The 21,719-nt window shown below is 41.4% G+C and overlaps 1 protein-coding gene across 1 annotated transcript; it reads right to left on the bottom strand.

The window, feature by feature from the left end:
- Positions 1 to 1,998: 1,998 nt before the first annotated feature.
- On the bottom strand, positions 1,999 to 19,257 carry ipo9 (importin 9). The gene is made up of 24 exons (XM_046075462.1): positions 18,850 to 19,257; positions 14,849 to 14,910; positions 14,513 to 14,599; positions 14,168 to 14,369; positions 13,609 to 13,697; positions 13,104 to 13,190; positions 12,650 to 12,769; positions 12,214 to 12,314; positions 11,647 to 11,705; positions 11,369 to 11,520; positions 11,158 to 11,256; positions 9,151 to 9,257; positions 8,814 to 8,953; positions 8,445 to 8,607; positions 7,735 to 7,961; positions 6,905 to 7,053; positions 6,355 to 6,483; positions 5,893 to 6,168; positions 5,571 to 5,737; positions 4,705 to 4,838; positions 4,399 to 4,518; positions 3,898 to 4,011; positions 3,683 to 3,759; positions 1,999 to 2,857 (listed from the first exon to the last, which is right to left on the bottom strand). Exons 1-24 carry the CDS (start codon positions 19,007 to 19,009, stop codon positions 2,747 to 2,749), a joined length of 3,132 nt encoding a protein of 1,043 aa, XP_045931418.1. The 5' UTR covers positions 19,010 to 19,257; the 3' UTR covers positions 1,999 to 2,746.
- Positions 19,258 to 21,719: the final 2,462 nt, after the last annotated feature.

Below are 21,719 nucleotides of genomic sequence, written 5' to 3' on the forward strand. Positions count from 1 at the left end.
AAAGTAGAAAGATGTTTTAATATTCAGACTGCACAGCAAAATGAGGTATTTAGGATTTAGTTAAGGCATCAGTGATAATAACTCTATAATATATAACACTGTAAAAGAGTCCATTATACACAGTAAATACTATTACTTTTTAATACTGATTTGGCTGTTAATACAGTTATAATGTCACTTAATAAGATTATGAATGCTGGACTGTTATGGTATTATTTTACTAACTAATCACTAATTTTACTAAACAATAAACTAGTTTAGGGCTCCGGACTACATCAAATAATATTAAAAAATAGGTTTAGGTGTGAACTTCAAGTTGTTATGTTGATAGTAATTAAAACGGAGGTAGTTATCAGTTCATCTAGCCTGTAGGTTAGAAAGTCACTACAGCTCAATGTCTACACGTCATCACATTTACGAGAAGCACAGAACGCACCTTGAGAGGTCAGCTTGCCCTCCTCTCCTCCCTCCCTACCCCGCCCTGGTGGAGAAAGTCTTGGCATGGTCAGAAGGATTTTAGCATGCAGCTGATGAAGAAAACAGCTTCTCATGATGTGAGAGGAAAGTGTAAAAGGAGTTTCCCGAGTCGTTGGGAAATTAAATATCACGGGGAAAACCATACGTTTAAAAATATATATATTTGTTGAAGGCATGGTGATTGCAAAAAAAGCTAGATGCTAAGAGCGCCTCCTTGAGGGAAATCTGCAGCCTGTCATATGTTCAGAGGTGTCCTGCATTTAAACATGAAAAACTGAGGTGTGTGGCCAGGTGCAGACTGTAGTTCAGTTATATCATAAGCTTTTTGGTCCCAACTACATTTATACTCCTCATAGTAGGAAAACTGCAGGTGTTAATAACATTAAGGATGTCCCAGTAAGTCAGCATGCACAAGGAAGGAGTCTGGAAGTGAAGCAGCTAAATGGAATTCAGCCATCATTACTTATATTATTTCCTACTGTGAGAAGTCAAAAGTGTATTCTGTGGACATCTGAAACTTTAACCTAATCAGAGGTCTAATTAGCTGGAATAGGTGGAAACACTTGTGTGGGTGTTCAAGGCAAGTTTTTTTCAGTTCAGGGCCTTGAAGCTGCTTGTTTTAATCCTTCTGATTTTCTTCTTTCAACCACACTGTGGGTTCATTATAATTAATAATGGAAGACCTATGGTTACAGCTATTCAAGGCCTGTCAGACTGTATTATGTGATCGGTCTTAATTGTCCAGGTCTCAAGTACTGTGCCGTGTCTCACCACATCTAACAGCAGACATCAAGGCTCTACCTCTAGTACAAACTGTTAGTTTAATTAGTGTAATTTTTTTTGTATTTTGGCCACTTTCTGCTGACAATTGTTCCCATAAAACCTTAAATGTTAGAGATAAGCTTATATAAAGAATATAATGCATATCCTTAAACTGGAAACGGTCCATTTATATCTAAGGCAATTCATCTCTAACAGTTATAGCGCCCCCTTCTCCAGCTTTATCAGTAAATAAAACCGTATTAAACAAAAATTTGAGCAACTCATAGTTTTCTGATGGGTTATTTTCACCACTTTTATCGTGCGCGTCATCTGTCCCAAGGATGTCAGCAGGACATTAACATTTTACTTTAGGTCCCTCTATTTAGCATTTATTAGATCGTATTAATGTATTTGTCAACAAGTGGAACTGCTCCCATTTCTACCCATGTAGAGGCTGCTGTATATGACAATAGTTATACAACACAGTTGTAATAAAATGTGTTCATAGAGAATTTATAATTGTTACCAAATACTGCACATCAACACTAATAAATGTAATTTTATTTACATTAAATGTTCATAGACTGCTCATAAATGTATGCAGCCCAGTAAGATGAGGCAGCATGAAGACTGATCGTCTCCCCTTGAGGAAACAGCATGTATATTTGAGTTTTAAAATTTCAGATTTCATTAAAAAAAGTTATTAAAAAGACATGTTTATTATTCCCAGCTCAGGGAGACAAGAGAAGAACCTGGAAATCAATCTGGAAATGTTGTCCTTTCAGGACTTTTATTTAGAAATTTTTTCCATCCCAAATTTCAATGGGTACAAGGAAATGACAAGGCTGTGAATCACCATGGCAACAGTGTGAATTCCCAAATACCCACCGTACCCACAGACCTGACAGCCGGTCGGAGACCTTTTCATTTCCTGTCAGAAAACAGTCGACATTTTCTGAGCCGCCAAACGTTTCTCTCCCTCTCCAAAAGATCAGGATGTTTGTCGTTTTTATTTTTTACTTTCCTTCAATCAATGTAAACTCTCTTGGATATGTTTTCCATGTTGCATTTTACTCTGTTTATACAGAAACACAAAAATAATGGCCTAAGTTACAAATAGAACATGGCAAAATAGTCCGTTCATATTTTGCGGTTCACCTGTCCCACTGTGAAGCCTCGACCTTTTTATTCAGTCCTCTCGTCCATTCTGAAATTACTCTAAAAATGGTGAGTCCTCTGACCTTCTTCATGAACACACCTGTGCAGTCTCTCACCTCTTCATCTTCCTCAGTTTAACATCTCCTTCATCCCATCACAAGTATGTAGAAAACAGGCGACTTAAGGTTAAGTGCATGTCCGTCTCTTTTAACCCCAGTCCCTTCCTCTGCCAGGCCTGTCATCCCAAGTTTGTCTCTCCTTTTTTTCTTTGCTATGTTGTAAATATTCATCATGAGAGCGTAAGTGATGGGGCAACAGGAGAGAGTTTTAGCAGTGGCAGACGACGGGACTAGAGGCCTATAGACTGCAGGGTTTGTCTCTCGGCGGTGTTGAGATGGCCTGAGAACATGCTGTAACATGGCTGCTGGGCGAACTGTGTCAGGAAGTCTGTCAGGTAAGCCTGGGAAAAGACAGATGACACAGAAAAGGCAAATTAGAACGACATCAGTGTTATAAAAGGGATAAAGATTTAATAAATTACTAAAAAGGATCTGATAGTGATGTAACAGGAAGAATCTGCTTCTGATGCACAGGTAGGAATCCACTATTCACAAGGGGTGGATGGTTCATTTTCCTTAAGGAAGACGTGTGCTGTCGATACACGCTGGTCTTTATTTTAATCATGTAGCCACGATAACCAAGGATTTATAACTCTTGTACTTTACGGAACCTGTATGCCTTGATTTTTCTGGGAATCCATTCAGACTCTGGCATTTTGTAGGCCAAAACATTCAGACAAGTACGGGAAAATAACTCTGCACAATCAAATAACATTTTTCCATAAGTAGTGCGAAATGCAAATCCTAATCGAACAAGGCTGGCACCATTTCACCCTAAAGTGCCTTTATAATTGGACCATCTTCTGATCTGACTTGACAATCGAGGACAGAAACACTGTGTCACACTAGCGATGATGGTCGCATCTTGCAGTGGTGGCAGCAGCCACCCTGAAGCAGCCAGCTCTTCCCAGAAAGCATTTATAGCATGCATGCTTTTTATATATATATATATATATATATATAGATATAGATATAGTCAGCCACCTTAATATCTGTGGGAGTACTGGCCTAATACGCAACGGTGAGAAGGACCCCTCTATGGCAATATTACATTCCTACTTGCACTAATCTCCAGCAAATCTGGGAGGCTCTTAAGCTGAGATCTCCCAACTCATTAACCCCCCCGCGCGCTGCTGCCTGATTAATACACATGAAACTTCGTGTACCTGTAGATCAATCTGATATATGGGGTCTTTCAAGGCATCCGGATCATCCTCATCATCATCCTCGTAATAATCATCATCTGTAAGGCAGGAACACACCGGGATATGGAAACTTATCAACCAGAATCAAAGTTCGACGATAACAGCAAAAGCATGGCATGCATGGAACCTGAAGACAAACCACAGGAACAGCCGAGGCACTGGGGAGACACTAGTACCGTATTTGTTGGAAGCGATGAGATCAGAAAGCAGCTGCCCTGCAAGCCCTTCGTCCTCCTCCTCATCCTCCTCCCTCTCTTCCTCCTCATGGTCCTCCCACATACCAGTGGAATCTGAGACAACAGCAGGTAAATGAAATGTCTGCTGTCATAATTTTTAGACAGCTAAAAAAATAATATGCACCCAAGTCAACAAGACAAGGGCATCCCCTGACACTCGCCAGTTGATAATTGTGTCAAACTGTCAAACAAAAAATTACTTAATATCACCATTTTACATTTGGCTGAGTGACAACAAATATAAGAATACACAAAAATAAATAAATACAAGCTTGCAGAAGATATCTTTACATTTAGGCCAACTTATAATAATTGAGGAGAAATAGGCACTGCAGAAGGGTCATTAGTGTTCATGTCCCTTACAAGCCATGTGTCCTATTAAAGCTTCACTGAGTAAAACATTAAACCCCTGAAGTGAAACAGAAGATTATTTGTATTCACCTTGGCTCCAGTCTGCTGCGTTTGCTCTGCTGGCATTTGCCTCCACTACCGTCGACAGCTCGTTGATGATCAATTTGAAGATCTTCACTAGCAAAGGAATGTTGGTCCACCTCTCTGGATCTGTAGAGGAGAAATAACAAAGTTAAGAGCTGAATGTTAACAGCACACGCCATCCGGTGGTGCATCGCCACTGTAAGGATGTAATGCGATTGTTTCAACCTTGTTAAAAAAAAAATATATCAACTACGCATTTATGGTCACGCATATTACAGAATCAGCTGTCTCCAGGTCATTAGGTTGCCTTACTCTTTGCAGATTTGGAGCGTGTGCGGATGCCGTCTTCAGGGCCGTAGATCTCTTCTCCCTTCACCACAATGTCCTGGAGACGTTTGTCATCAGTGTTAAGACCGTGCTGCAGGAGCTTACAGAGAGCCACCGTGCTGCAGGAAAAGACAAAATCAAAGATAAGATAGGTTTAATATATGTTGCAGTGCTGGAGAACAGAAAAAAAAAATATTTAAAGCCATTTCAGGTCATGCCATCAGCACAACTCTGTTTTAAAGCTACACGGTCAATTGATACAAAAAAAAAAAAAAAAAAAACCTGTAACAAAACACAGCATCCCTGACGCCATGTAATCAAAACCATGCCTGGCCAGTATCCTCCAATTGCAGAGCCAAAGCTGATCCGAATGTCCACATTCAAAGGTGGGGTGAAAAACCGTCCGTGATAAAGAGAGGGGATATTGTTTAAATTCGGGGATAATGACACATTTTCAGACGGTCTCAGTGCTGCACTCGTTTGTACAAAACAAACGTCACAAAACTAGTTCACTGCATGAAGCGGGTGTGACAGTTACAAAAACTGATGGACAGGACAGAGTTTTAGTGTGTGTGCACATTTATGTGGTTGCAGAATCCAAAAGGCAAAAAAATAAAAATTCTTAAATTATACTTTTTTTCTAAATTGCAACAACTACACTGAAAAGCTAAACTACTGGTGCCGTTTTCTTTTCATACTGGTGGAGCAGGTTAGCATCTTTAGACCGCTAGGACGAGTATGACGTGACAGAGCAAGCTACTGACACACCGCCATATTGTTTCATTGGTTTACATCTTAAAATCATTACTTGAAGGCATACATTAAAATGATTATTAAAAACGTTGTCTGACCTGACTTTGCCCTCGTACTGTCCATAGAAGAGGTGCTGCCTGCTCATCCACTCTGTCATGACGAACTCCAGGGCAGGTTTCCCCGTTGGGCCGGGTAGACTGCACAAGAACTCCAGCAGAGGCTCCAGCTGGGAGTGAACCAGGTGGGCAAACACCATGATCAGAGACTACAGACAGAGAAAGAGGAGGATGAGGAGGAAGGAGGAATGATGAAGTAGTGTAGGTAACTGAATCATCGACAAATACCAACCAGGTAATGAAACATATCAGGAACACGTTTGGTGGTTCAGCCACACATCACTTTCTACCACTTCCCCCCTACCTGCATGACACTCAGAGTCTCGGCTTGCTGCATCTTGCTCAGAATGGCTCGGAGGATCTGGTCCAGTTGTTCCCCAAGCTCAGTTCCTGCCCGAGAGATCAGAGTGGACACCAACCTGCCCACGAAGGCAGCCGTGAACTCTGAGGTCCGGGGGTCCAGCAGCTGGTTGACCACCTGCATGACGTACCAGAGGCCACTGTTCCCCTGCTCGTCCCGCCACTGAGCGATCTGCTCAAGTGCGACAGAGACGTACGCCCGCAGACACTCGCCGCCGTTCTGTAGAGAGGAGGAAAAGTGGTGAAAGAGGTTACACAGATTTGTGCAGATAAAATCACATGCCACATACTACAGTTTTTAATCAGTATCAAAGCAATATTTATCTATGTGATGCGAATAAATGAAGACACTAAGTTCAGACAGTAAGTGAACTTCAGTAAAATAAAAAAAGGTTTCTAGGTTTACCTGCATTATTGTGTTGTCATCGGTACGTAAGGTGCACTGTGCCACCACAGGGAACGCCTGACAGACCAGCACCTCTGAGAGAGGGGGTTTGGTGTTTCGGACAACTGTGGTCAGGATGTCTATGGACGTCTGTGGTGCAGAGAGGGGGGAAGTGAAAGTGGTCAGGCTCTGTTATGACTAGTACATTACAAAGCAGGTCCTGTAACATTTTCAGACCTGTCAAATCTGGACAAAGTTTTAGATATCAACAACAATACTGTCAGAGGTGCAATGAAGATGGAAAAACTGGTGGAGAAATGTAGTGGTGAGAAAAAAATTCATCTTCCATCGTCTGGTAACAATGATCATCCCCCGCAAATTTCATTTTACTTTCACTTTGTTTTTGAGAAACTCAGTCATGGACCAAAGAGATATCTTGCTCTGGTCCAAAAAAAAGGACAGAATGACTGACTTCGATTTTGACATTGGTTGTGAGGCAACAAACAAGGACACATCATTCTGCCACCTGCTCCTTCTTAAAAAGGTGCGAAGCTTTTATACATCTACTTACAGCACAGAGTCCAGCAGGAATCTTGTCGTGGGGCGCCTGCATGATGCTGACCAGCGTGGGGATGAGGCGCATCTGCATGGGGCCCTGGCAGCCTTCGATCTGTGCCAGTTCCTTAAAGATGTCCTGAGCCAGGGACGCCACCACAGGGTCTAGGGAGAAGAGAGGAGACAGGGCCTGAGAAAAGATAAGAGACAAATCAAATCTACGTGTCTCTTATGCGTCTCTGTGCGTCTCAGCAGTCACATGACAAAACAACCTGATAGGTGTTTTTTATTGCTGATGGCGATTTTAATCCAACATATCTACCTAAATTTTGCGCCCCTATCATGTGTGAGGACACATTACGAGATGAACTTAACACATTTTATGCTCGCTTTGTCTACTCCACCTCCTTAGGACCGGCAACGGTCAGTATCCACAGCAGATATGAAAAGAGTCCTGCTGAGAGTGAATATGAGTGAAGCTGCTGGGCCTGTTAACATCCCTCGCTGTGTACTAAAAACCTTCAGTGATACGCAGAGCCCAAACGATACTAAAGGACAGTACCCACCCCAGCCTAAGCCTGTTCACCCTGCTGCTGTCTGTCTACTTTATTTCTCAACGTCATTTTATAAATTTTGTATATATCGTTTCTTTGTAGCATAAAGGGAACTACAATCTGCATCTCATTTTTCAACCCTGCTGTAAAATATATATATATATATATATATATATATATATATATAAAAATAAAAAGTAATATATAAATAAAAGTAATTCTGAAATGTAGAGTACTGTGTTAATGTAGTAAAACAGTTGGACAGAGGACGTCGTTGGAGCTATAGCAGTACCATTGTTATATTTAAGGAAAATAGCAATGGTGAGGGGGCAGATCTTGTTCTCGGCGCTGGTGGTGAAGGCAGGGTCGACAGTGCAGACGATGCACAGAGTCTCCATGACGAGGGTCAGCACCTCTGAGCTGAACTGGGCGGCCAGTTGGACCAGTCCCTCGAGGATGCTGGGGAGGAAGGGCTGGAGGACATGGGTGCTCTCTGATAGCTTCAGCTGATCACAATACCTGGAGAGTGACACGGATAGCAGCCGTCAATGAACAGGCCGTCTCAACCCAACATTTATATTTGTGTTTATTCTGTCTTTAGGAAAATTAAGCAACCCTTTCAAACTCTTTGAAATTACACTGCATGCACGCTGTATCTGCAATGTTATTAATATTTGTCGATAGAAAATGTAATACTGTACAGATCAGACTTTCAAGTTTTTTTGAAGATGCCAAATTGTTGTTTCATGACAGATTGTGTTCAGCTTTACCGTTAGCCAACTCTGCTTGTGTGCTCATGGACTAATATCGTTTTGGGGTATTTAATACTTTCAGCATGAACACTGGAAAGATCCAGGTCCCTTGATGCTGTCACAGACTACTGCCTGTACTGTGGTCTTTTCTCGCTGTGTTAGATCACAAAAATAACACAACAACTCTGTGCCTACATACTGGCACGGTGGCAGCATTGTTTAAAAACAGCTAAATACACAGCTTGCTTACCCCCAGATGGCTCTGACTCCGGAGATGCGGACGGAGGGCGGCTGGCTGTCGTGGAGGCCGCTGACGGTGGCCTGGAGGAACTGCTGGATGAGCTCAGGAGACATGGCTGCTGTGAATCGACTGGCCGCCCAAAGAGCTCGGCCAAGAAGGAACGGAGACGCCGCTGGTCAAGAGAAAAACAAAAAGAGACAGCAGCGACAGTAAGGTCATCATTTTGCGCGGCAATTTCCCTGGGTTTAATTTGAATTCAATAATTTGACAGGAATCAGTCACCATAAACTTCAGACACTTAGTTCTTGTGATAGATTTGAAAGGTCGTTGTGCTGTGTTGTAGATAACTTCTATAAAAAGCTTCAGTTTAAGAAGTACCTGCCAAGTTGAGATCAGCAAGGATGACACCGGCCAGGAAACCATGCATGTCAAACTGGATACGACCATTTTTTACGTTCTCCGTGATGATGGTTTTGACAGAGCCGAGGGCCAACATGCAGGCCTCATGGATCTTCCACCTGGTTTGAGAAAATTAATATAATTGCTTATCTGACTTAGAAGCACAGCGGTGCACAGGTGAAATCAAACTCAATACAAGCAGGATGGCAGTTATTGTCACGCTTGGCATTTCATTTTTTTGTTTTCCAGGAATGTGGCTCAAATTGGACAAAGGTTGGGACGTAGTCAGATAAAGACAGAGTGTCTCTCTTCTCACCAGTGCTCATTGCCACTGTTTTTGGCCTGCTCTGCCTCCTGGAGGTGTCTGGTCGCTGCCGCTGCCAGCGCTACTGCGCTCTCATTCTGAAACTCTGCAGCAACAGCCTACAAGCAGAGGTCAAAGGTTACCATCATTATACACACTCTCATGGTGGACCAGAGGCTGCAAAGGGAGCTGATGAGCAAGGAGTTGCTATGAAACCACTGAAAACGTATAAGTGCATGACATTTCTGACGCTTGTTTTACACGTGACTGCAATGCTCAGCATTCCTGGGATTCAACACTGCGCAGAAAATCTCTGTTCTTAAGTAACCAACCATTTCCAGTCCTTTTCAACCATTAGGGAAACATGGTTTGCCTCAAGTGTATGTGGAGGAGAGCCAGGAGGCGTGTTTCTCCAGGACTATGTATAGACACTAGTAGGCATGAATGTCTTCCCACCCTCTGCAGACCCAATTTAAATAAATATGAATGAAAAGATTTTCATTTTGAAACATTCTTCCAAAATGTTCAATTATTTCAAGGTCATTGTTTTACGGTATAAACAATGTTTCTACTGGGTTCTGCTTAATAGTTTGCCATGCCAACAATTCTGCAAAGATGAGTGGGCCAAAATTCCTCCACAGTGCTATAAAAGACTCATTGCCAGTTATTATACAAAAGGGGACAGAGCGTTTGCTGTCAGGGCCCCGAGGCTCTGGAACAGCCTGCCCAGGGAAATCAGGTCGGCTGAGTCAGCGAACTCTTAAGAAGCCCCTTCTTAAAACATACTTTTATAGGAGAGCCTTTCCCAATCTTATTTGACTTTATTTCATCCCTGTTTATTTTATTCTATTTTACTTATTTTATATTTATCTTAAACGTGTATTTTAGTCTTTTCAATGTTTTCTTGCTTTTATCTTGTATTGTTTTTGTATTATTGTCTTTACACTTGTTAAAGCACTTTGTAACTTGTTTTTGAAAAGTGCTCTACAAATAAAGATTATTATCATCATCATCATCATCATCGCAAACGCTTGATTACAGTTGTTGCTGCTAAGGGTGGCCAAACCAGTTATTAGGTTTAGGGAGCAATCCCTTTTTCACATGCCATGTAGGTTTGGATTTTATTTCCCCTTAATAAAAACCTTCATTTAAAAACTGCATTTTGTGTTTTCTGGTGTTATCTTTGTCTAATATTTCAATTTGTTTGATCTGAAACATTTTAGTGTGACAAACATGCAAAAAAATATGAAATCAGGAAGGGGGCAAACACTTTTTCACACCACTGTATAGCAATAGTAAATCGCTTTGGATAAAAGCGTCAACTAAATGAGTAAATGTAATGTAAGAGCTGTAAGCATAAAGTCTTACGGACAGTTATGCAGCACGTTACTGAGGCTTATGTGTTTTATCTCCCTCGTTTATCATAACAAAACATAGAGGCATTTTTTCTTTTACAGGAGGATCATTTCTGTTGCAACACTTACCTCGTTTCCCCTCACTTTTTGTTACGGAAATGCTACAATACAACACAAGCATAATGCACCTCTGGGTTAACTCCATTTCACTTTCTGATTAATAACACAGTAGCACGCATGGTCTATGTTTTACTATGCTTACAAAATAAGGGGCAGCTGTAGCTCAGGAGGTACAGCGGGTCGTGGTGCATCGACCCCACCTCCTTCTGTCTACAATTGTCATTGGGCAAAACACAGAACCCGAAATTGCTCCCAATGGTTGGCCAGCACTCTATGTAGTAGCTCGCTGCCATTCGTGTGTACGTGAATTAGCGTCAAAAACCTTGTAGATAAAGCGCTATATAAATTTAGCCATTTAATTTTGTAAACGCCTGGAAGGCGGACTGTGGTGACCACCCCCCCCATCCCTTTTTAAATCCAGTCCGGTTATATACGTGATCGGAGTTCATAAAATATGAACAAAGTGCAAGCTGTAAGGTGTTTTTAAAAATGTTTGTCCAATAGCATTTTCACACAGATTTCTTTTGAAGAGTTTTTATCTCACCAGAAGCAGGTCCTGAGCAGAGATCCTGACCGAGTAGGAGAAGGTGTCGTCATCCTCGTCCTCTACAAACTGCTGGGGGTTAGCTGTCCACACTTTGATCTGAAGACACAAGAGGGCAAACAGTCAGGCCTTTCACCAGTGAATAGTCATAAATATATATATTTTATTTACACTTTCTCACAGCTCATCATGTGTTAAGCTCATTTCTCACCTGGTCCTCAGTGATCTGCATGTACAGGATGATGTAGTAGATGAGTTCGGGCAGGGCTTTCTTCACTGTGCTTTTGAACTTGTTGTTCTCCAGCAATGTGTGGACAAACTCAAAGATGCTGAACACCAGATTCTCAAAACCCAAAACCTCACCTGCGAAAACAATTAGAAAACAGTACCACAATATTGAGTGTTTTTTATTGTCTCAGCAATTTTTTTTTCAAATGCATGTGACATGTAGCAGATGAAAAAAAAATGTGGATAGGACGATGTGCTCACCATCTGAGTCTACTGGGTCATCTACTTCCTCGGTGTAGTTGACTTCTGTTCTCACATAAGTAAATATATAGTTAAAGAAGAAAAAAAACGTTTATAAGTCTCCTTAGCTTTCAGTTTCTATGTCTTGTAGTACTCATCTCAGAGGATTTTTAGATTTCTGTCATCAAGGGAGTATCATCGGGCACGTCTTACTCAAGATTTTAGTCTTATTATTCGCTTCACCCAGTCTGCTTCAATCTGAAAATATCAGATAAGAGACATCCACAAAATGTATTTCAAGAAGTAGAATTTACATAAAATGAGTTGTGTTTTGATGTTGCGGAGTAAGCTGGTTCCATGTAACCGCTGTAGTCAAGTGGACTAGAGAGGATGTTCTGTATCTGAAAGGCCACAAACTCCAATCTCACAAGTGTTTGATAAATGGACAAAAGGAAGTAAAACCTGTTTATTTTATGTATCTTTTCACCCCCAAATGGAAGTTATTCTCACTGGTCTAAACAACGCTTTCACAACACAGACAGCAGATGGTTTGCCAGCAAGAAATAAGCTTATACGTATTAAGGATATAAAGCTGCACTTTCAGTCAGTGTATTCCATACAATGGGTAATATCTGCTGCATGGAGGACACCATGGGTTTGGGGAAGTTCTTCACCAACGCTGTTACTGCCTGGGAGGGGATGACAAAGGAGAAATACAGATTTAAAGTGTTAATTGTAGACTATAAAAATGTACAAATAACTTCTCGTTTCTTGAATGGATAAATGTAATAATATGACTAAACTGCCATAATCAAGCGACAGTTCCAAACCCGCTAAAAAGCACAAATACCATAATTTGTAGTTAACCGATTTACTAATTTAAAAAAAGAAACTTTTCTCTCCAGACTTTGGCTAGTCTTCTCCTCCACAGCTAAACACACGATGTCCATTCAAAAATTGAGAAACTTGAAGGTCACGCTACTACTACAACTACTTGATGACTCTTTGGTCCACAGAGTCTCACCTTGAGGACTTCCATCTTGAGGCCGCTATCAGATGAGGGTCCGTCAGGCATCTGCAGAGCCTGCACAAAGGCTTCTGTGAACTGCTGCACCACAGGGAAGATCAACGCTTTGGCTGCACCCTACACAAATGTACAGAGGAGGTACAGTTACATTAAAAACACAGTATTGACAAGTTCAGGTCACTTTCTTTCTGTAAAAATACAAATATAACTGAGATATGGAGCAACCAGTAAAACACGAGAACAATTTCACAGTTTTATTCTTATATTCTTATCTCAGTTTTATTATTATTTAGTCATAAATGATCAACTGCAACTCAATAAGATGACACATTTTCCGTGGCGAAAGAGATTCAATCAAAAATAAAAATGTTCCATTATATAATGAATTCAAACTAAATCTATTATGTTATTATTCATAAAATATCTGAATGTCTTGTTTTGACTGTCTCACTTTCTCAAGCTCTTCAATAGCGCAGATGAGGTTGGCACAGGTGGTGAAAATCTCCACCGCTCTGGATCGCGTACGAATACTGTACACCTGCAAGAATTAAGGAACAGCCCATACTTCCCATCAGACAACAGACCAGGACAATTCAGTAAAATGAATTTAGGGCTGTATAATAGTGTTGAAGCTGAAATAGATTTTTTTGTTATTGTGGCTGTTAGACAAAAAAAAAAACAAAATGCTAAAAATATGAATTTAATCCTCTTCAGGGATGGTGCAAAAACCAGCTTCACTATTCCTAGGTTTTCACAATAGTTTAACGTCCAACTGAGATGGAAAAGTTCCTTCAATTTGTATCTGTAGCAGTATCGTTGAATGAGCGACAGAACACAGATAGCATGATTATTCACGACGTGCATCATCACTTTTTAAAACAGTGAAACACTGTATTACACCATCTATACCGTAACACTCTTTATGAGCAGTAGGGATAAGAGTTGTTGAGTAGTACCTCAGCCATGGTGAAGATCTTGTACATTTCAGGTAAGATGACCGGAGCCACCAGCGGCATCTGTGTATCTGTGACCTCCCGGGTAAACTCTAGACGTAACAGACGACAGGTTGTTACATAAACAAAAAGACACTGAAAATGGGTATTGATCCACCAACATGGTTTTTAGGCGGTGCAAGTTTTTAAAATATTATATTAACAATTGTGTCGTTACAACTTTATTACACCAGATCAGTGCATCACTAATGAATAAAAGGAAAATGCAGTTTAAATAAATGTTAGAGCTCTGAAATCTTACGCTGTGTCATGCATTTTAGAGTTAAAATGTCAGTAGGTTTCTTTTATTTTTTTAAAAATTATTATTAATATTTCATATCAACACTGCCTCAGCCCTTAGGAAATTTAACTTCGAATGAATTCTCTGCCATAAGTGTGGGATTCTAAAAAATATCTTACTCTGAAAATGTAGGTGCTTTTTTAAATTCAGCATGATGTTTTTAGACTGTCCAGGTACAGCTTCAGTTTGGGTGCGTGTGTTTATGTGCATCTCATTACATACCTGTGAGGACTCTCATGGCCCCGTGCACAGCATTAACATTGCCGCTGACCAGCATCTCCATCAGCAGGGTGAACAGCTGCGGCCAGGCCTCAGGCCAGTCCCAGTGGGCGATGGCAGACACGGCGTACGCAACACTGGAGCGGACTTTGCTGATGGCCTCCCGCAGACCGCCTGGCAGCAGCTCCCTGATGGCAGCTTTTGCCTGGAGTGGGACAACAGGAGTTTGGCAAGATTTGGTTCAAAATGCCCTCTGAGGTCAAATTAAAATTGTGTGCAAGAATACTTTTGGGAGACAGAACTTCTGCCACTTGTAGACAACAAAAAAAAAATATTAAAAGTGTTTACATGATCTGTAGTTTCAGGTGGTCTGAATTTCTCTGACTGGGAACACCAGTGAGTCTCCACATACTGCTTCAGGATGACTGATGCCAACTGCACACAACAAGACAGCCATAAGGAATGAGCATGATATTTGTTAAGTTGCTGATACAAGTAATCACAGTCAGGGATACAATCACGACAACACATAAGCAGATCAGGATCAATAGCGTCAGGATCAATAGCGTCAGGATCAATAGCGTCAGAATTACTGTCAGTGACCTCAATTTGAAATGTGTGTGTGGGCTAGACATCCTGTGCTCCCTCGCAAAGGTTTACTTTGTTTGTTTTGTTTTTTCTCACCTGACGGATTGCGAGCGCTCCCTGAGGATCAACTGTGAGTTCTGCCAGGTGGACGCCAAACTCTACAACATGAACACATTAGCAAATACATTTCTAATAAATACATAAAAAAAAATTTTTTAAATCACAGAGCATCAGAGCAAATGCTATACAAAGCCATTGGCAGGAATCACATAAAGTAGCAGGATGAAGGTAGGAATCAAATAATTAACTGATCGTCTTTCATGTTTTTTTAGAATTACACTGGATGTAATGAGGAGTTTAAGACACTGATAAGGAGGAAGATGTTGTCTTTCAAAAATCTGCACCCACCACATATAGGCAGAACAAACAAAAATGAAACAGTCTCTTAGTAGCAGCTAATTATGACAAATGTGTAGGTATATTGTTGTGAGCCTGTGTACTACAATACATCTTCAGACATAATTTGGTTCCAAGGCTAAAGACATTGCATTAATCTCTTGAGCCAGAAAGCTAACAGTGCACACTGGTCTGAACCTGGCCTGACAGACAAGCGGGGTATGGAAGATTAACACACAGTTCAGGATCAGGATCAGCATCAAGCTCAGCTGTGAACCAGCTCTCTCTCACTGGGTTTTAGTAAAAGTGACATCAGGCGCCAGAAGACAATGTTAGTGCTGACAATCCGACAAAGTGGCTGCCTTAGAGAGGGGCCAGCCGAAAGGGTCGGCCTCGCTGCGACGCTGCACTGTAGCCGACAGACAGTGTACACAATTAGCCTTTCACCAGGGGCACGAGGATCGAGGGACAGACAATGGAAAGTCTAGTAGAGTATAAGCTACAGCCACAAGGTACTGTATCCATCTGTCCAGTGCGAGTTCTTTATCAAAATAAAATACAATAGTTTGATGTGGGTGTTATTTCCCCAATACACCAACTGTTTGTTTACATAAAGTATATTGTTAAGTTCATGTCCAAAAATTACATCAACTATATTTTGAGACCTTTAACACCAATTAAAACAGAATGTAGACCAATTCTGCAGACTGTCCCTGCAAAATAAAAACAGAATAAGAAAAATGGTTGTTTAACTGCTTATCTGTCTACCAGAGGATAGAGTACATAAAAAGTTTAATTTAACATTTAGCTGATGCTTTTACTGCAATACATAAGTGGTTGCACGCCACTGGAGCAACTAGGGTGTCTTGATCAGTGACACATTGGTGGATGTGTCCCAGTGGGAATCAAACCCGATGGCACCAAAGGCATGTGTATTATTCCCTGCATCAATGCCACCCCATTTAACTTTAGAATGTGCTAAGAAATCATGCAATTCAAGTATCAAGATATTTTCAGGGCTTTCAGACACCTTCACAACACTCACTGTTTTAGAATTGTTATAAACCTGGGACACAAGGTGCCACAATACTTTTACATTTGAGTCTTGATACACTACCAATTCAACCTGTGCCAACACAACTTGGAATGGAGTTACTGCAGTGAATGTGGTCAGACAGTTGTATTAATACGTTTATGTATGGACATTTTATATTCAGTTAACATTCAATTCAATTTTATTTATATAGCGCCAAATCACAACTACAGTTATCTCAGAGCGCTTTTCATAAAAGAGCAGTAGCCTGTACTACGAAGGGAGTTCAACCTACTCAGAGTTAACTCAGGGTTGACAAACTCTGACTGCCTACACTGGAGTTCAACGGTACTATGAAGGTGGATAAGATGTTAGTTAGTTGAGTCCATGTTAACCCTGTGTTAACTTAATAGGAGTTGGTGCGCGTTCCCATAAAAGGGGCTTGTTCGGCTATGCAGGCAGAGTTTTTTGCAACGGCGCATGCTCCGTATTTCTCCAGAGGAACGCACGTTGGTAGTGTCAGGAAATTATGAATGTAAAGACACGTTAACGGCTAAATCTAATGTCGTGGCAGACGACAAAGCCAGGGAGGCTTGTTGGCATTGCATTGAGTAAATTTGTAGTTATTTTCATAGTGTTCGTATTGTAGATCAAATGTCTATTAACCTATGTATTTTATGGGCTCTTCTTTTATGTGTAATATGATTAAGATGTAAAGGTAAAATTGCACATAAGATCCATTGTAATAGAAAAAAAAGGAGCCAGCGGAGAGGGGGAATAATCTGAGAGAAAATTTAATTTCCAAGATTAATCTACAAGTAAAAAACTCTGCAAGGCTGCAACATCACACACGTCTGTTGTGTATTATGCATGCACTAGAAAGTTATATTAAACTTTGCAATCGGATTTAGCAGTGAGGAAATACTCATGAGTTCAGACCACAATCACTATCATGCACCTTAGAGACTTTGCCTTGGATTGGGCGTATTCAGAAGAAAACAGAGTAATTTTTGATTTTTTACAACATTAATTTCAGTAAATTTCCGATTTTTCTTCTTGTAAATTTCCTACTTTAATCTAGGATTTTCTTTCCTCGGTTATTAGCCCTAACCCTGGCTCCACACATGAAATAATCTATCTAAATATGCGAAAACACTTTTGTGTTAAGAACTTCATTGCAATCGCAGTGGAACAAATCAGGATGAAATCTAAACATGTTTTATGAAGTGGTGTGTATTAATATCCTACTTCTCATCATTAACACTGAGTACACATGTGGTGTGTAGTCCACCTGCAGGGTAACCTCGAGTTAACCAAGAACAAAATCTGCTCATCAGTTTAGAGATGCGGCGTAAATTGCCATGGCAACAGACCTCGGTTAACACCTATCCACCTTCGTAGTATGGGTTAACCGGGAAGTTACACCCGACGTCACGAAGTTACTCCTGAAGTTACCCCGCTTCGTAGTACAGGCCACTCGTCTAGACTGTACTACACCCAACAGTTCCCACCAAGAGCAAGCACTAGGCGACAGAGGCAAGGAAAAACTTCCTTTTAAGAGGCGGAAACCAAGCAGAAGAACCATGGCTCAGGGTGGGGGGCCATCTGCCTCCACCGAAGGAGAGAGCAGAGAGAAAGAGAGATGAAGGAGGGAGAGAGGGGAGGGAGGCAGCCTACACAATATACACACACAGAGGTACAGACAGTAAAGGTGATGTTGCTATAGACATAATGTCTCAAACTCTCTGGGTACTTATGCTTTGCCCTCCAATGACAACATAATAAAAACTGGTACTGTAGTGATTTTTGTCTTGCCCTGTCTCGTGTGTACCCGATAGACTGTATATAATAGGTGTACCCTAACGACAGCCTGTGCTGCGGTAGATGCCCCTAGGAGATGTCTCAGCGTGAAAAGCTGTCAACGGGAAATCGGGGGTTGCCATAGCGACCGTTTGGCAGAAACGGTAGTTTTTGGGACAGTTGGACGTCCGTTGACACCTTACATACTGGTGTATAAACGGTTCAGCAACAGTTGGTTCAGGCGGCTAACGGCTGTGGATCAGTTGCTACCATTCCCCCAGTTTCCAAGTGACGTTACTTTATTCCAATGCGCTCGAGACCGGAGACGCTAGTGTGCAACTGTAGGTTCAGACAGGATTGTGACAATATATTAACGTTAGCTTGCTTCACACATGCCGTCAAGAGAAGGTAACATAGGCAGAAGGATAAACCAGTGTTGTTGTGCTGTTTGGGCCGGGGTCCACACAGTCCCCATGTGCTTAATAGAAACGTACTTGCTAACTAGCTAACGTCAATGATCACACTTCCGACCCGATCACGTCATTTTGAGCAAGGTTAGGCAATCATGTCATAGGCCGGGGTAAGGAAATCACTTTTTAATGAGCTTTCAATCTAACGTTAACTTGGTCATCATTAACTTCTGAAAAGATGGCCTAACGTTAGCTACAGAGCGCCAAGACAGTTCCCCGGCTAACGTTTTGACTGTTAGCTAACGTTACGTATACAGCCAAAGTTAGCTCTGATTAACACAGCAGCTGTTCGCATGGTCCTTGTTTCTGCAGAGGCCCGTTAATGAGCAAGAACACCGGGTAAGCTAGCCCCCGCCAACTCCATCAAAACAGCGTTTAGAAACGGGGATACCACTCACCCTCGGTCACTTCCAGCACTTTGATCTGCTCCTCCGCGGCTGCGCGCACTTCTTGAGCAGGGGACAGGATGGCCGTCAGCGTCTCGATCAGAGCCTCTTTTAGTCCCTGCTGGACCGGGCCGGCGGCCGAACCGGACCGAGCACTACCCGCCGCACTCATGCCTGCTGTGTTTTCACCCGCAGCCCGCTACAGTCAGTCAGTCCACCACCACCCGGGGAGGAGCAGAGAGCCACGGCCACAGAGGCGAAGCGCGCCAATGCATGGAAACGTGGAGGCGGGGTTTTGCAGAAGGAAGCACATTTTGTCGTCCGGTTCGGTCCACATGGTGTTTTTTTTCGTGTGTGTGTGTCCGTTTTGGTTTTTAAAACCATGGCTCCCCCTTGTGGAGCGGGGGGCAATATGATTTCAACTGCTGCCTGAACTACTATGGGTTACCATGGAAGCAAATTAGTTTAAAAAATAACGTAAAATTGACTACTGAAAATTTCAACGAGACCACGTTGATTCAACCAGAGTGTTTTCAAAGTAAAACATTTAAATGCCATAAGTGGACGTTTAAATTTCAGCAATGAGCATTCACCAGTGACTACATTTCAAAATAAGGTATCCACTTGCCTATAAAATTCTAATTTTTATAGCAATTCTTACAAAGTGGAGTGTATTGCCACCCAGAATATCAAACCCTTGAAAGCAGTAAGGATGGTTGCAGCTTTAAATACAATACACACTATACAGCCAGAAGTACACTTTTGAGTGTGTTCTCATGACTTGGGACAAAGCCTCTTTAGTAAAGGAAATCTAAAAGTTACCACACATTGTAGTATTTTGAACATTAGTAGGCTTGCAACTTCACTGTAACAGTTTGGGGCAGACCCTTTCTTGTTTCGACATGACAATGTCCCCGTGCACAAAGTGAACTAGATATAGAAAATGGTTTTCCAAGTTTGCTGTGGAAGCATTTGCCTACTCTTCACAGAGCCAACATCAACATCCATCACTTTCTGGATGAATTAGGAAGACGACTGCGAGCCAGGCCTTATCACCTAGTATCAGTGGCTGATCGGACTCCAAAGTCTTGTGAAAAGCCTTCCCAGAAGAGTGGAGGCTTTTACAGAAGCATATTAATGCCCATATAGCTTGATAATATATTGTTCAACAATCTCATATGGTTGCAGTTTATTTGATAGTTTAAATCAACAGAAAACATTGGAGAGTTTTCTACCCTGCGTGACTGAGTCCTGATTTATCCGTGGCTTTAGCTGGAAGTGTCCACAGTGGGTGGTGCAATGCTAGGCAAATTAACTAGTTGCAACAAGCCCCTTGTGAGCTGCAGCATACTCCAAAACTTTCCTGCATCACCTGTTTACAAGTGTAGTACAGACTGCGTAGTCTCACCTGAGCTCTAAGATGGGCTTCATCTTTCATTAGATTTCTAGCTTCTTTACATAGACGAGACTAACATTAAACTACTGAAGTGAAACAACAGTGCACACTGGTTGGAAGTGCCTTGTTACTGAAAGAGTTTCACCTCATAATCCTGTTGCTCCAACAAGGAAAACAGATTTCTGTGAACGTGAGACAAGCATGTGACACACTGTCTCCTCTTGAACCACCACGATTAAGACTTGTCTGGCTGGACGATCTTCTCTGTGTGCTGCAAATATATTTGTGTTTATTTTCTTTCATTTTGAATCTTTCACAGAGGAGTTTCAATCTTCTCAGGTGCAAAATGTCTTCATTCAGGAGCTTGTCAGTCAATCTTAAGACCATGGCGTAGTTTGTATGGCTTTTCAAAAACATATTGGATCTCTAACATTAAACCTTGTTACTCCTTTTGGAGACTGTGTGCTATCAACAATTAGAGGACATGACAGGCCTGGCTGCAATAAGACTTTTGTTTCCTAGATATTAATTGTAGATTCAACTGTACCTGAAAACGTACACCCTGACATCCTTGTGCCTGTGTGTTTGTCAAGGGTTGTTTTTACTAAACATGCTAATTTTAAACCTCTAAATTAAGTCATTAAAATTAATATGGAAAACCATTAAATAGTGAAAACACTTGATGCCAAAACAAGAGGGATAAAGCCACATGGGGGTTTTTCTTTGTGAGCTAAAATTAAACTCACTTATTGCTGCAGCATGTGTGGCATCAAGGAAAAGACATGTGAGGAGGTGTTGACATAAAAATAAAATGGTGAATGTAATCCCTTCTCTCATATTATCATGGCTGCAGATCTTTAGGATTAAGCAAGAGAAGTAAACCTAGGGACTAAGATCGCTCTGAAAAGAAGTCAAGTAATTATGTACTTGAATATTACAATAACAGGTTCCAGGAAAGCGTGCCAGTGTGCATCGTGTGTTGCATATAAAGCTGGTCTACAACCTCATGTATCCTCTGTTGCCCTTTGCAAAGCTAAAGAGACAGTGATGGCTGAAAATCTACTTTCTCTTTTACCCAGTTTTTTTGATTACGTCCCCTCTTCTTGATCGGTGTCTTTAGTGTTGTATCATTTAAGCCTAAACAAATGAACAAATGAGTTTGGTGGAGACCGTATTTGTATCTTTGACAAAACTTTTAGGGAACAGGAGATCATCAGAAATGGTGGAAAACGTCTCCCCAACTTCTTTTGTATGCTTGAATAAAATACAACCCGTGTTTTGTGAAGTGACTTGTACAGGATGTGAAAGGTTAAAAGGTAAAAACCATGATATTCCTCCAGACTGATGGGTGTCAGGCACACACATTAGTTTATACTCAGTTGCCAGTTTATTAGGTACACCTAGCTAAAGCGAATGCAGCCTAATACAACAGGACGACTACTTTCAAGATGGTCATAATGTTCATGTTTTATGAACCTTTTACTTT

This window comes from Micropterus dolomieu, linkage group LG18 (genome assembly GCF_021292245.1).
Source record: "Micropterus dolomieu isolate WLL.071019.BEF.003 ecotype Adirondacks linkage group LG18, ASM2129224v1, whole genome shotgun sequence".
NCBI lineage: Eukaryota > Metazoa > Chordata > Actinopteri > Centrarchiformes > Centrarchidae > Micropterus > Micropterus dolomieu.

Bases quoted from the DNA above. Each gene is read 5' to 3' on its own strand.
- ipo9 (XM_046075462.1), bottom strand. From the start codon at position 19,009: ATGAGTGCGGCGGGTAGTGCTCGGTCCGGTTCGGCCGCCGGCCCGGTC. The intron at 11,257-11,368 runs GTGAGAAATGAG...TTGTGTCTTCAG, and splicing joins TGCAGATCACTGAGGACCAG to ATCAAAGTGTGGACAGCTAA. The intron at 6,169-6,354 runs GTAAACCTAGAA...TCCTCTCTACAG, and splicing joins ATGACAACACAATAATGCAG to AACGGCGGCGAGTGTCTGCG.